The sequence below is a fragment of the Salvelinus alpinus genome, chromosome 31 (assembly GCF_045679555.1).
Source record: "Salvelinus alpinus chromosome 31, SLU_Salpinus.1, whole genome shotgun sequence".
Taxonomy (NCBI): Eukaryota; Metazoa; Chordata; class Actinopteri; order Salmoniformes; family Salmonidae; genus Salvelinus; species Salvelinus alpinus.
The window spans coordinates 13612855-13627409 of NC_092116.1; the positions used below are offsets into that span (position 1 = coordinate 13612855).

At 43.7% G+C, this 14555-nt stretch overlaps 1 protein-coding gene across 1 annotated transcript in view; it reads left to right on the forward strand.

Annotated features, from left to right (window-relative positions):
- LOC139561288 (phospholipid-transporting ATPase ABCA1-like) overlaps nucleotides 1–14555 on the forward strand; it is a 230979-nt gene that overhangs the window by 151470 nt on the left and 64954 nt on the right. Inside the window, exons 33-36 of the mRNA XM_071378277.1 lie at nucleotides 3320–3414; nucleotides 3783–3888; nucleotides 8306–8380; nucleotides 9076–9245. Coding sequence (XP_071234378.1) covers nucleotides 3320–3414; nucleotides 3783–3888; nucleotides 8306–8380; nucleotides 9076–9245 — 446 coding nt within the window. The remainder of the gene's footprint in view (nucleotides 1–3319; nucleotides 3415–3782; nucleotides 3889–8305; nucleotides 8381–9075; nucleotides 9246–14555) is intronic.

A 14555-nucleotide genomic window follows, 5' to 3' on the forward strand; every position in this document is an offset into this window, starting at 1 on the left:
TGCTTCTTCCTGTTACACAACTTCTTTCTTACTTCACTAGTAGAGAAACTACATTTCCCAGTAGTGTGGAGTTAGTTGAACTACATTTCCCAGTAGTGTGGAGTAAGTTGAACTACATTTCCCAGTAGTGTGGAGTTAGTTGAACTACGTTTCCCAGTAGTGTGGAGTTAGTTGAACTACGTTTCCCAGTAGTGTGGAGTTAGTTGAACTACGTTTCCCAGTAGTGTGGAGTTAGTTGAACTACATTTCCCAGTAGTGTGGAGTTGGTTGAACTAAGTTTCCCAGTAGTGTGGAGTTAGTTGAACTACGTTTCCCAGTAGTGTGGAGTTAGTTGAACTACGTTTCCCAGTAGTGTGGAGTTAGTTGAACTAAGTTTCCCAGTAGTGTGGAGTTAGTTGAACTAAGTTTCCCAGTAGTGTGGAGTTAGTTGAACTACGTTTCCCGGTAGTGTGGAGTTAGTTGAACTACGTTTCCCAGTAGTCTGGAGTTAGTTCAACTAACCCTACACTACTGGGAAATGTAGTTCAACTAAGTTTCCCAGTAGTGTGCTGTTAGTTGAACTAAGTTTCCCAGTAGTGTAGGGTTAGTTGAACTAAGTTTCCCAGTAGTGTGCTGTTAGTTGAACTAAGTTTCCCAGTAGTGTGGAGTTAGTTGAACTACGTTTCCCAGTAGTGTGGAGTTAGTTGAACTAAGTTTCCCAGTAGTGTGGAGTTAGTTGAACTACGTTTCCCAGTAGTGTGGAGTTAGTTGAACTATGTTTCCCAGTAGTGTGGAGTTAGTTGAACTACATTTCCCAGTAGTGTAGGGTTAGTTGAACGAAGTTTCCCAGTAATGTGCTGTTAGTTGAACTAAGTTTCCCAGTAGTGTGGAGTTAGTTGAACTAAGTTTCCCAGTAGTGTGGAGTTAGTTGAACTATGTTTCCCAGTAGTGTGGAGTTTGTTGAACTACGTTTCCCAGTAGTGTGGAGTTAGTTGAATAGTCCCAGTAGTGTGGAGTTAGTTGAACTACGTTTCCCGTTAGTGTGGAGTTAGTTGAACTACGTTTCCCAGTAGTCTGGAGTTAGTGAACTACATTTCCCAGTAGTGTAGGGTTAGTTGAACTAAGTTTCCCAGTAGTGTGGAGTTAGTTGAACTACGTTTCCCGGTAGTGTGGAGTTAGTTGAACTACGTTTCCCAGTAGTCTGGAGTTAGTTGAACTACATTTCCCAGTAGTGTAGGGTTAGTTGAACTACGTTTCCCAGTAGTGTAGGGTTAGTTGAACTACGTTTCCCAGTAGTGTGGAGTTAGTTGAACTACGTTTCCCAGTAGTGTGGAGTTAGTTGAACTACGTTTCCCAGTAGTGTGGAGTTAGTTGAACTACGTTTCCCAGTAGTGTGGAGTTAGTTGAACTATGTTTCCCAGTAGTGTGGAGTTAGTTGAACTACATTTCCCAGTAGTGTAGGGTTAGTTGAACGAAGTTTCCCAGTAATGTGCTGTTAGTTGAACTAAGTTTCCCAGTAGTGTGGAGTTAGTTGAACTACGTTTCCCAGTAGTGTGGAGTTAGTTGAACTATGTTTCCCAGTAGTGTGGAGTTAGTTGAACTACGTTTCCCAGTAGTGTGGAGTTAGTTGAACTATGTTTCCCAGTAGTGTGGAGTTAGTTGAACTACATTTCCCAGTAGTGTAGGGTTAGTTGAACGAAGTTTCCCAGTAATGTGCTGTTAGTTGAACTAAGTTTCCCAGTAGTGTGGAGTTAGTTGAACTACATTTCCCAGTAGTGTCCCAGTAGTGTAGGGTTAGTTGAACTACATTTGCCTGTAGTGTATAGTTAGTTGAAGTACTTTCAAAATAACATGGTTCGTTTGTAGATAACAAATTTTCTCAACATGTAGTGGGTCAGATAATACAGATTACTGGGCAAGCAGATGAAAATAAGAAGAACATGGAACCATCCAAATATCTATCTGAGCGACAGGTATCTGAGAGACAGATAGGCACACAAACAAGCTTTCAGAAAAGAACCACCGGCCTTTCACTTCCCCTCTCCCCTCTTAATCCGCCCCCTCGCCCCAACCAAACTAGGAATTAATACATATCCATGTCATTACTAAACGACATAGAAAATAGGCATACAAACACAACTTATCAGCATGGGGGAGGCTATTTAAACTCATTATGTGGGCAGTGTTGTTTACCATCGGTTAGCGCGATAAGCTAGGAACCCAGTGAAGGGTGGAGAGAACACAACTGGGCAAAAGGGATTCAGGGTAGGGAGGGGGATGAAGGCGCTTGAGGCTCGGCTTGGAGTGCTCTGGACCCTAATAAGCAGTCTCCATTAGCGTTGCCAGGAAATCCTTCTAATCAGCGTAGTATCCCGACACCATGAAATAAACTGGGCCAGACAGGAGGGGCTTGCTAGTTGTTAGCACGTGTGGATGTGGCTATGGATATGTGGAGTGGATGCGCACCACAGTGTCGCATCCTCCCTAATTGTGTCTTTGAACATGCCAATTTATGGAGAGTACGGGCTAATTAGGGCCCTTTGACATTAGCCACAGCTTTGGCTGTATCATAGCGATGGGGAAGGCTCCAACACACTCACTATTATTTAGTGTTCTTAGTTGGGTTTCACAGCGCCACGCGTATCTGACTTGTTTATGGTTAGAAATGTGGCTGGTGCCACCATCGTGCAATAATGATTGGAGTGCTTCCACCCTGTTTGTATTAGAATGGTGTGGCCATTGTTTTGGCTGAACTCTTTCGATCATGATCATAGTGCCTGGCTTTCAGAGGTAGACATGGCAACCGGTAGTTGGGATTCTGTTTTTTTTGTGTCTCTGATCTCTTTGATATTGTGTTAAAACAAACACCATATTGATCGTCAACATCGGATTGTAAATGTAGATAGGTACAGGTACATTTCAGTGCCCAATCAGTGAATCAGATAGAGGGTTGAAGTACATAGCCTCCCAGACATTTTTTTGTTTTATTTTACACAATACAATATCTGGAACTTGTATGTATCACCACTGCTGTGTGGCTCAGTTCGTATGGTAAAGCACTTGCAACATCAGGGTTTGTGGGTTTAAATCCCGCCGGGGCTACCAAAATGTACAGACGTGGGGTTGTATGTACCTTTGGATAAATGTGTCTGCTAAGACGGCATGCCGTGGCTATTGTATCCATTGCTTTGAAGGTGCAATTTTTTTTCATATTTTCCTCTTAAGCTACCTTAGTAGTCTGTACACTTTAGCAAAACGCACATCACATGTCAATGAGTGCTGGGCTGAAGAGGAGTATGTATCTTAGAAATAATACCATCTCATTATCACGTATTTCCAGCGGACCCAGAATACCACAGACACACTGCAGGACATGACGGGCCGGAACATGACAGACTTCCTTTTAAAGACCTACAAGGAAGCAGGCAGAAAAAGGTAATTTTACTTATTTGACATTTTAGTCATTTACCAGACACTATTATCCAGAGTGGTCATTTTGCATTCAGCTATGTGCTTGGTAGAACTTGCGTAACATTCAGATATAATGCCAACAATGCAACTGGAGTTATCTAAGATAATGTGCATAATGTTAAACTCAAGGTCCTATTCATGATAACTAAGTCAAATGAAATGTTACTGTGTATGTGTGTGTGTGTGTGTGTGTGCGTGTGCGTGTGTGCGTGTGCGTGTGTGCGTGCATGTCTGTGCGTTTATTCCTGTGTTTGTGTGTCCATGCGTTTTCATATCGTATTAAATTGCACTGTGATCTCTGCCCCCACAACTACCACTACCCACCACTCAAGGTATGGAGGGATCTCTGTCGGAGGGGTCAACTCCCAAGTCAGGATGACTGAACCGGAAATAGAAGCTGTGATCAGGGATTTGAGGAGCCTATTAAATTCCTCCCTGGTATGCTATGGATATTGGAATCGTGGTAGCCTTACTGCTGGCCGTGGTACAGCTTGACTACTGAGGGAAAGCGCATTCATTTAATATGTGCCTGTGTGGGAGGAGGATAGACAAGGTACGTTTGCTGCGGTTGAAAGCCAGAAGGGGTCTTTGGAGACCTCAATTCACTGAGGTCCTTGGATGTTGTTTATCTATGTTCAATTATGCATAGACGTAGAAACCAAGGACAAACCCAGCTTATAAACCGGCCTGATAGCTAATGCTAAGCTTGTGCTCTTTGTGAAACATGGACTTGAATCTGCTTGAGTGACTCTTGAATTTCAATACATTACCTTCAAATCGAACTCAGAGGAAAGTTCAAACTCAGATAGACTTTTTGGTGTCCATGGAAACTGGGTATGATGTATTTAAAACATTTAGTTCTTCCTCTCTTTCTCCTCAACACACTCAAACAAGCGTACACACTCCCACTCTATCTATCTATCTACTATCTCTCTCTCTCTCCCTTTCACTTTCACTTACACTTACACACATACCCTCCCCCACACACACATACCCTCCCACACACATACATACCCTCCCACACACACACACACATACCCTCCCACATACACACACATACCCTCCCACACACATGTAACCGATGTGAAATGGCTAGCTAGTTAGCGGTGGTGCGCGCTAATAGCCTTTCAAACGGTGACGTCACTCGCTTTGAGACCTTGAAGTAGTGGTTCCCCTTGCTCTGCAAGGGCCGCGGCTTTTGTGGAGCGATGGGTAACGATGCTTCGTGAGTGACTGTGGTTGATGTGTGCAGAGGGTCCCTGGTTCGAGCCCAGGTTGGGGCGAGGAGAGGAACGGAAGTTGTTGCACACACACACACACCCTCCCACACACACACACACACATACCCTCCCACACACACACACATACCCTCCTACATACACACACACTACCCTCCCACATACACACACACACCCTCCCACACACACACATACCCTCCCACACACACACATACCCTCTGCCACACACACACACACACACACACATACACACACACACACACACACACACACACACACACACACACACACACACACACACACACACCCTCCCACACACACACACACATACCCTCCCACACATGCATACCATCCCACATACACACACACACACATACCCTCTGCCACACACACATACCCTCTGCCACACTCACATACCCTCCCCCACACACACACACACACGCATACCATCCCACACACACACACTCACATACCCTCCCACACACACACACATACCCTCTGCCACACACACACATACCCTCTGCCACACACATACCCTCCCACACACACACACACACACACATACCATCCCACATACCCTCTGCCACACTCACATACCCTCCCACACACACACATACCCTCTGCCACACACACACACACATACCCTCCCACACACACACACTCACATACCCTCCCACACACACACACAGGCATACCATCCCACACACACACACATACCCTCTGCCACACTCACATACCCTCCCACACACATACCCTCCCACACACACACATACCCTCTGCCACACACACACACACATACCCTCCCACACAAACACACACACATACCCTCCCACACACACACACACACATACCCTCTGCCACACACACACACACATACCCTCCCACACAAACACACACACATACCCTCTGCCACACACACACACCCTCCCACACAAACACACACACATACCCTCCCACACACATACCCTCTGCCACACACACACACACACATACCCTCTGCCACACTCACATACTATCCCACACACATACCCTCTGCCACACTCACATACCCTCCCACACACATACCCTCCCACACACATTAAATGTTCAAACCTGTCGGAAGCCCGGACCTCAAACTTTTGTGAGATCAGCAGAATGTTGCCCGCCCTCGGGGCATCTTCCCCATCCTTACCCAGGGCACTTCTCCACGCTCTAGATTCTCTACGCTAACACAACTTTAATTAGTCGCCGCAGTGATGATGTAACTCTAATGGCCGAGCATGAGCCGTTCCCAGCTCTGTGCCTTTCCCTTATTAAAGTGGAAAATTGTCCTTGAGATATGGCTAACTCGCTGACTGTGACTGGGTCCCAAATGGTACCCTATATAGTGCAGTATTTTGGGCCGGGCAAAAATAGGGTGTCATTTAGAACGCAATCTGTGTCTGCTTGGGTTGCAGAAGGAGAGAGAACAGTAGTATTCTGCTGTGCCCCCTGACTGGGCTGGAAGTTAGCTTTTAAATTCACGATTGATCGTTTTTTTTGGGGGGTTCCACAGCTGAAATTGAAATGAGACTCAAAGGATTCTGGGATTGATTAGGATGACGGATATAGTAACATGGCAGAAACAAAACGCACCGTGCTTGAAGACGATTAAGACAGACTAGTAAATAAAGTAGTCAAATGCAGTCAAATACAGTGTCTTGAGAGCCATACCAAAACAGCTTCGACACAACACGTCGTGCCACAGTCGTATCACTGGCCATGGCTGTGGCGGTCGGCCGGCTCATTTGCCATACAACCATCACTTTTTTTCTCATTTTCCATCACCCTTGAGGAGGAAGTTGTTTCGTAAGGGATTAGCAGCAGTAAACACTCGCTGGGGTTCCATAATCCCCCTCTGTCTCGCTCGCGGTGAGTCTTCCCGTCTGGCTAAGAAACCAGTGGAACAAGCAGCTAATTCTCAGGAAGACCCCATTCCCATGTTGTGCCTGCTACGTTGCCAACCTGCGCCAGACTCTTTCTCCCTACATCTCAACCCCCTGGGATTTCCTCCTCCCTCTAATCCCATTCCTCAACAGGGAGAAGTAAAAGCAAAATGTGAGTCCCAGCTTTGAGGAAAGGAGAATTACAGACAGAAAAAAATGTTGTAGTTCCTGGGCTCATGAATAGTAAATGAGCTAGAACAGGGAAGTCATTTAACACAGATATTTATGTCGGTGTTCTGTGTGTTTCTGTGAAATTTCTGAAATTCACAATTCAAAGAGATAGGAATGAACCAGGGTCAATGTTATCAGTATAATCACAGTCTCTCGACCAATGTTTCCAGCTTATACGTCTGTACGTATACAGCGTCAGTTGGGCATAGAGGAAAGGGCGGAGTTGAGACATCCGGCTAGCTTATGTCACTGCCTTATCCGCTTGTTGCCCTAGCGTAAATATCCCCCACAAAAATAGTATCTAGCAAGATGGAGTGTGTTTCGTAAGTGGCTAGTTTGCATCAACCTTCACTAAAAACACTGCAAATGTTTTGTCTGAAAATTTCCGTTTCAAATCACGATGTTCTGGCATGTCTGCCTCGTGATTTGCTGGGGGAGTTGTCTGTCTTTTAAGAGGACCCTCCCCTTTTCGAAGTTAATAAGATAATCCCTCATTAATCCCAGACCAACTGCTGCCGCTGCCTTAGGTCTGGACTCCATTGGACCCAAGCAAAGTCCGATTTGAAGATGAGAGAAAAGATATGATGATAGTGAAATGTTCATGGGCCTGTTCCCATCCTAAACCTCTTGGGGGTGACATGGGGTCATCTCTCTCTTTCCCTCCCCCTCTTCCTTCCTCTCTCGTATTGTAGGCTTTTGATCAAGGTGAGGGGAGCCATTTGCATTGATTTATATTACACCTGTAACGTGTGCAATGTGCACCGGGCTGAACTGGAACTGGGCACAGGCAGGATGATGGGCCATCGCAAATCACACGCGGCGGCCCAGTCATCTGCAGCAGGCCCATTTCACATGAAACATGACCAGAGTGTATTTTTTAAGGCGACACATTCAGCCCACTCCCGCTTGGTCCTGTAGCTGTCATGTGCTATATGTTATAACACCATGTTATTTCCATAGTGAGAAAAGAGAGACATATGTAAAAATAAAAAATAATAATTAAAGAGAGAGGAGAGCAAAACAAGTGGAAGGCAGTCCTGGGTTGTCGAAGTCATTCGGCCCCCACTCGGTCATCAACATTGACTCATTCGGCCCCCACTCGGTCATCAACATTGACTCATTCGGCCCCCACTCCCACCTGCCCTCTATAGTTCTAGTACTCAGGGGACGTATGCATCAAGCATCTCAGGAGTGCTGACTTAAGATCAGTTTTTGTATAATTTAGATCACAATAGATAAGATGACATGGACATGGGGGCAAGCGAAAGGCAGTGTTGTGGGTTTGCCAAAATAACAAGAAAATGAATGTTACTTCTCAAGCCCATATAAAATAAGTGGGCCTCAGCAACCTACAGGTATTGCTGAGAGACCTATTCCCCTCTCCTGTTCTGTGTTGTTTTGCATTTCAAAGAGGATATGTATTTTCCCAAGTGTGTCCAATTAAGCCTTTTTTAAATGTATTTTTATTCTCTCCTTCATTAGGATAACACGACCAATCAGATGCTCCTGAATACCGAGACGCTCCTGAAAGAGCTCGGGACCAGGGATAATGTCAAGGTATTATATCATCATTCATCTTGAGGCGTAGAGACTCAGAGGTTCCTTGGTGGCCATTACCATTTTTGTTTGGTCATCACGAGTGCTTTGTGAGACGACACAGTAGCAGGTATAGCCCAACGCTGGTACAGTACATAGATAGATCTCTGCCTGTGTAGTATGATGCTAATTTGAGAGTTGCTTTATTTTGTTCTAGTTGCTGTTATGTAATGAAAATATAATTGTTTTCATGTATTAAGCATGGCAAGGCCCATGCTTTACATTGGCATTTAACTGGACTAATTACCAGGAGCACTCTGCATCATTTCCATAAAATAAGTAAATCATCACTTTTCCACTCAGAATTAGCTAAATTAACAGTGGTGCTAACTGCTAACTGCCTCCTGCATATCTGATGATGCAATATAGTTCCATAACAGATTTACTTATACCATGGAGTAATGGTTATGTTATGCTAAGTGTTTCCACATCTTGATAACTGTTGTCACTTGCTTTGGCGCTACATAGGTACGGAGTAAGGTACACTCCATGGGCTGGTCTTCCAGCGGATAAAAAACAACAACTTTAAATGGAGAATCTCCATTGAACATTCTTTTTAACCTAGGACTAGCTTTAATCTTTGTCCGGGAAACTGTATATATGCTTTATATTGTCTTTGAACTATAGCAGCAATAAACCATCTGTCATGTCTCCAGGTGTGGTTCTACAACCAGGCGTGGCACGGTATTGTATCGTTCCTCAATGTGGCCAACAACGCCATCCTGAGAGGCAACCTGCCGCCGGGTCATGACCCCAGGGAGTATGGAATCTCCGCCTCCAGCCACCCCCTCAACCTCACCAAAGCTCAGCTTTCCTACCAGGCAATGTAAGTCGGGTTGTATCAGCTCTGGGGTTCCCCTAGGTACAGATCTAGGATCAGTTACCCTTCTCCAATCCTAACTGTAACCATACATGGGGAAAATGCAACGCTGACCCAAGATCAGCATCTATGGGTAACTTTACCCTATACCTGTTCTGTCACCTGTACGACAGGCCAAGCGGAGCCAAAGGGAGGGAGGAAGGGGTTTAGACAGAGGGGGAGGGAGTGAGGGAAGCTGGAGCGGCAGAACAAGTAGCAGGAGTCTGAGATGGAGAGGGAAAAGTGGAGAGAGGGAGAGGGATAGTATTGGGCTGGGGTATAGATGAATAGGGAGATTGAGAGGATGAGGCCCTCTGAGAAATAAAGAGAAATAGAGATGGGAGAGAAAGGCAGAGAAATAAAGAGTGACGGAGAGAAAGAGAGAATTAAAGACAGAGATATAGATTTGTGTTAGTAATAGCACACTAGAGGCGATCCCACGGGGACCGCCCGCTTTCACATACTGTTGCTTTATAACCCAAGTGATCAGTCTGGAGCCCTGAAGCTTCCCCATGAGATCTCTAGTGTCAATGAGGGCGTTATAGAAGTACAGAACCACAAGCCTCCACTGTCTAATGCAGTCTGAGTCTATCATCGATCTAATTTCCATCATCGAGCAAACCCCTCGCTGAAATGAGGTAATGTAACATACAGTAACATATAGTGTAAGCATAATACAGAGTAATATAGCATAACATAATTACTTAACATATGAAAACATACAGTAGCATATAATAGCACTAATAGCACGCCAACATTCCCGTGTCCTAATAGGGCGTTGGGCCACCACCAGCCAGAACAGCTTCAATGCACCTTGGCATAGATTCTACAAGTGTCGGGAACTCTATTGGAGGGATGCGACACCATTCCTACAAGAGAATTTCCATCATCTGGTGTTTTAGTGGTGGTGGAAAACGCTGTCTCAAGGCGCGGCTCCAGAATCTCCCATAAGTGTTCAATTTGGTTGAGATATAGTGAATGAGACGGCCATGGCATATGGTTTACATCGTTTTCATGCTCATAAAACCATTCAGTGACCACTCGTGCCCTGTGGATTGGGGCATTGGCATTCTATGGGGGCACAGCCATGGTAGCCAAAATAATGGCCTACCCAGCATTTGTATACACCCTAAGCATGATGGGATGTTAATTGTTTAATCATCTCACGAACCACACCTGTGTGGAAGCACCTGCTTTCAATATACTTTGTATCCCTCATTTACTCATGTTTCCATTATTTTGGCAGTTACCTGTAGCATAGCATAACATTACATAGCATAACATAACATAAAGCTCTATTTGTGTTGTCCTGTACATCTTTCTCTGTAGATGCTTAGTTTTCACACTTTGTTTGCTGAAATGTCAGTTTCGATGTTGAAACCTGATGAGATCCTGTGGACGCAATCAATCATGCCACAGATACCATTTAATTCCTTGTTCCTTTGTTGTGGTACCAAGTAAGGTATTTATGTAGTGGCCGGGTGTTAGCAACAGTGGTGAATTAGAGAGAGAAGCTGGCTTGGCTAGAAGATAATTACGACAGCTTCCAAACCCATAAATTCAGCCCAAGACAAATCTCTCTGTCTTTGTCTCTGTTTGTGTCTCTTTGTCTCTCTCTCTTGCTCTCTCAATCTCCATGTGGGCCCTGCCTGTAATTTATTATCCATGATCTAGAGATTAACTTGGGATTCTCCTTCCATGTAAAATTAATTACTAGAGGAAAAAAGCTAGGGTGTCCTATGTGATCGTGTTCGTGTCCCTGCATCATTGCCTTAATTCAAGATTTTTTCCCCACTCAAAGTATGGTTTTCAATGTATCAGATAGGGAAACATGGAGGGGTGGTTGTGTTCGGGGATAGCCTCTGTCCAGGCATTTTGTTTGACTGACCGCAGTGCTCTGCTAGCGTAAGAAGACACAGTAAATCATTATGGTGGTTCTATGTGACCTGGAGCTTGACTTCAGTGAATCAGAGAGAGAGAGACCTGTTCAGTCACTAAATCCCCAATGTCCTTTAATAAAAGAGAGCTTGACATTTAGGGCTTTGCGTACGGTCTTCAAAGAAAGTATTTGTTTTTCCGGGTAGTTAGAAAGAAAAATCCTTTGTCATGAGTTTACTTTTTTATTTTTTACATCGGTAGCACCAAACAGATGTTGAGAAACTAGTAATTATTTGGACATCTAGTCCCTCTGTGTTCAATAGAATGAACAGATTTGCATTATGGCTACATATACTGGAATGGAAAATTGTTTACCTAAACAATTGAAAAACAGATGATTATTTGACCACTTCATTATGGTTTTCTAACCCCCCCTCCATGGCTTTTTGAAGCCATACCTCACTCTAGACCTTGGGCAAAAACAACTGGAAAGACCAGGCACATTAAAACACATTAAAAGCTTATCCCCAACTATACAGCTTGTTACTTTACTAGCAGGGTTTGTGTTCCCTCACCGTGATAAGCCGCTAGCCCTTGTTCAGGGTTACCTCATTAGCCAATCAGTTGCCTCAAATAATCTTTGGACCTGTTGAGTGCGGTCTAGATAAGCCTGTTGAAAACTGTTGAAAGTGGGGCAGCACCCACTGCGTAAATTATTTCATGTTTACGCATCCCAATTACGTCCAGGCCATGGCGGGGCTGCACGTGACGACTAATGTCATATGTTAATTACCTGGCATGTAGTCTGGTGTGAGATTGTGGCAGGGTGGGGAGGGAGGAGGGACGTTTGTGTGTGTGTGTGCCTGCCTGCCTGTCGGTCTGTCTGTATGTGTGTGCGTGTGTGTGAGGAGGTGGTCGAATATACTGTAGTCTGGTTCACAGCTAAATAAGCGGACGCAGCAAGGACGTTTTGAGAGCAAAACATTGGAAATGAAGAATGATTCTTATGAAAGAGAGGTCAGCAGCTTCTGAGGAGAGAGAAACGGTTGCGCCTTGCCCCTCGCAAGTGAGTTGGGAAAGAGATGAACTCTTTGAGCCTCTCGTTAGATCTTAAGCTAAAGACGTGGTCGCCCACTGCCTGCAATCTGCAATTAGCTAATAAATTACACAGGAGGCTATCTAAGAACTTAACATCTATAATCGCCAACTCCTCTACTGTTTCTTCTTCAATGTGGATAAAATAGAAAAAATAAATCAATTTGGAGGACGTTTTTTATTTTGGCACACTCAATACCAGACAACATGAATAATTGAAGTGCTGTTGAATGACCTTTGACGTCAAAAGTCCAGCACCTCTCTGGTGCAGTTTCCATCTCTTGTTTGTGAACTTCCAAAACCTCCTCCTACCCGAAACTCTGTTAGATGTGACAGCAGAGAGCAGAAAGAGGGTGATCTATTCATCAAAAGAGACCAGCAGGAGCTCTGAATTGACAGAATGTGAAAGTATGGAAGGCAAGAAAGCACAACATGCCTTTAGCGGGGTGAATGATATTCAAACAGCATGGAGGACCAAGAGTTTCCATGAAGAATCGTCATTGGTTCTCGGAAATGTTTTCAGTAGTTTTGCCTGATTGCAAGTCAAAAAGAGAATTCGGTCAAATTGAGTCATCTATTGGTAACAAGCTAATACAAAAACTAACAGTATATTATAGAACATAGATAGAATTGGTCCAACCGGCCATATTTTACCTATAAAACCATATGGGACTTGTCTGCTAATACTCGACATTTGGTTTCGTTTTAGTCATTAACCCAAAAAGCACCAAGGTGTCAAAAACATAATTTCGAAACCAATTTTTTTATCCTCCTAAAATGTAAGGACTTTGTCAAGCAACTAGTGAAAAAAATATTATAAAATGTACTATGATTTCATGTTCTCTGCAGCGTGCGCACAACCCGGTGTAATTAGAATGCTTATTTAGAATGTCCAGTTTCGATTGACGCAAGTCAGCGTTTGAGCAGGCCACACTGTTTTTTCACATAAACATTTTGCTCAAACACAGTCCTTACAAAGTTATGTCCTGAATGTGACCAGTTTATTTTTGAATGAAATGTTCAGACATTCACAGAAGTAGCGACAGCTCAACACAATCATCCAAACCAGAAAATCTAGGCTACATTTGTCCTAGCGCTAACTGATGAAAGATTGACATAACACAAGCTGTAATATTTAGCTAACTCTCAGCTGACAGAAACCACAATATCAGTTAGCTAATAGCAATTACTATTTACAATTCATCACATCTTGGGTGAGCTCACCATCGATCGAGATAATTTAGTAAAACACTTTCTAAAAATTGAAAGTAATCTGCCGATGGGTAGTTTGTGAGCTCCAACATGTTTGTTTTTTCCGCGTCAAACAAAGATGAGAAGAGAGTACAATTTCAAACAGTGAGTGCATTCTGACATCACGTGCATAAAACAACTCGCACTGCGGCGACCGTAAGATATTTGTAACTCACGTGTGAAAAGTTTAATATGGAGAAATGAAAAATAATCTCCCTTTTGTGTACTAGTGGTGTGTCTAAACTGAACATTTTGACTCAATAGTTCACTTTGAGATAAAAGCACCACATTTGTCACAGAGGTAGATGTAAGTACCCTGAAAATATATAGGTATGGAGCCAGCCCTAATTTGGCCCCTTGGGGCCGTGGCAGCCACTATAACTGAAAAAGAACTACAACACGTGAATACATTTTTAGCTTTCAGTCAATGTCTCTATATCAAGTTGAGAGTCTCACATTTCAGATGCAATAGCGGACATGCATAAAGTTGGCGGCCCATCTGTACTTACCATAAATGCTTAATTTTCTAAGTTTGCCATATCAGACCGTGCTCTGAGTTTCCATGACTTTTTTTGTTTGTTTTAGCAATAGCACAGTAAACTTGATCCCAATACTATTGACATATTGAATCATGTCGCACACTGTAGTTTAAGAACTCTGTAGGTAGGTCTAAAAACAAGGACGTCCTATCTGAATTCCTCCATCTTTATGCACCTTCGCCATTGGACGTGAGTTGATAGCCCATAGCGTTCCAAAGTTAGAGCTTTAAGTCTGATGGCACCGCTGCCCATATCGCTCATATCAGCAGTCATTTTAGGTTGTAAAGGTGTGTCAGATTAGCTTAATCACCAATTTATCAGTCTTTGAGTATCACAGAAACACAGCACCGTGAATGAATAGCGCTTTGAATGTTGCTTTGAAATTGATCAAAATAACTGTTCAAAACATGAAAAACATACAAAAGCATATTTTTTGACTGACACCAAATTTGACTGTAAATGTGTGGATCTTTTTTAATATGTTTATTTAGGGGACTTAAAACCATTTACTTGT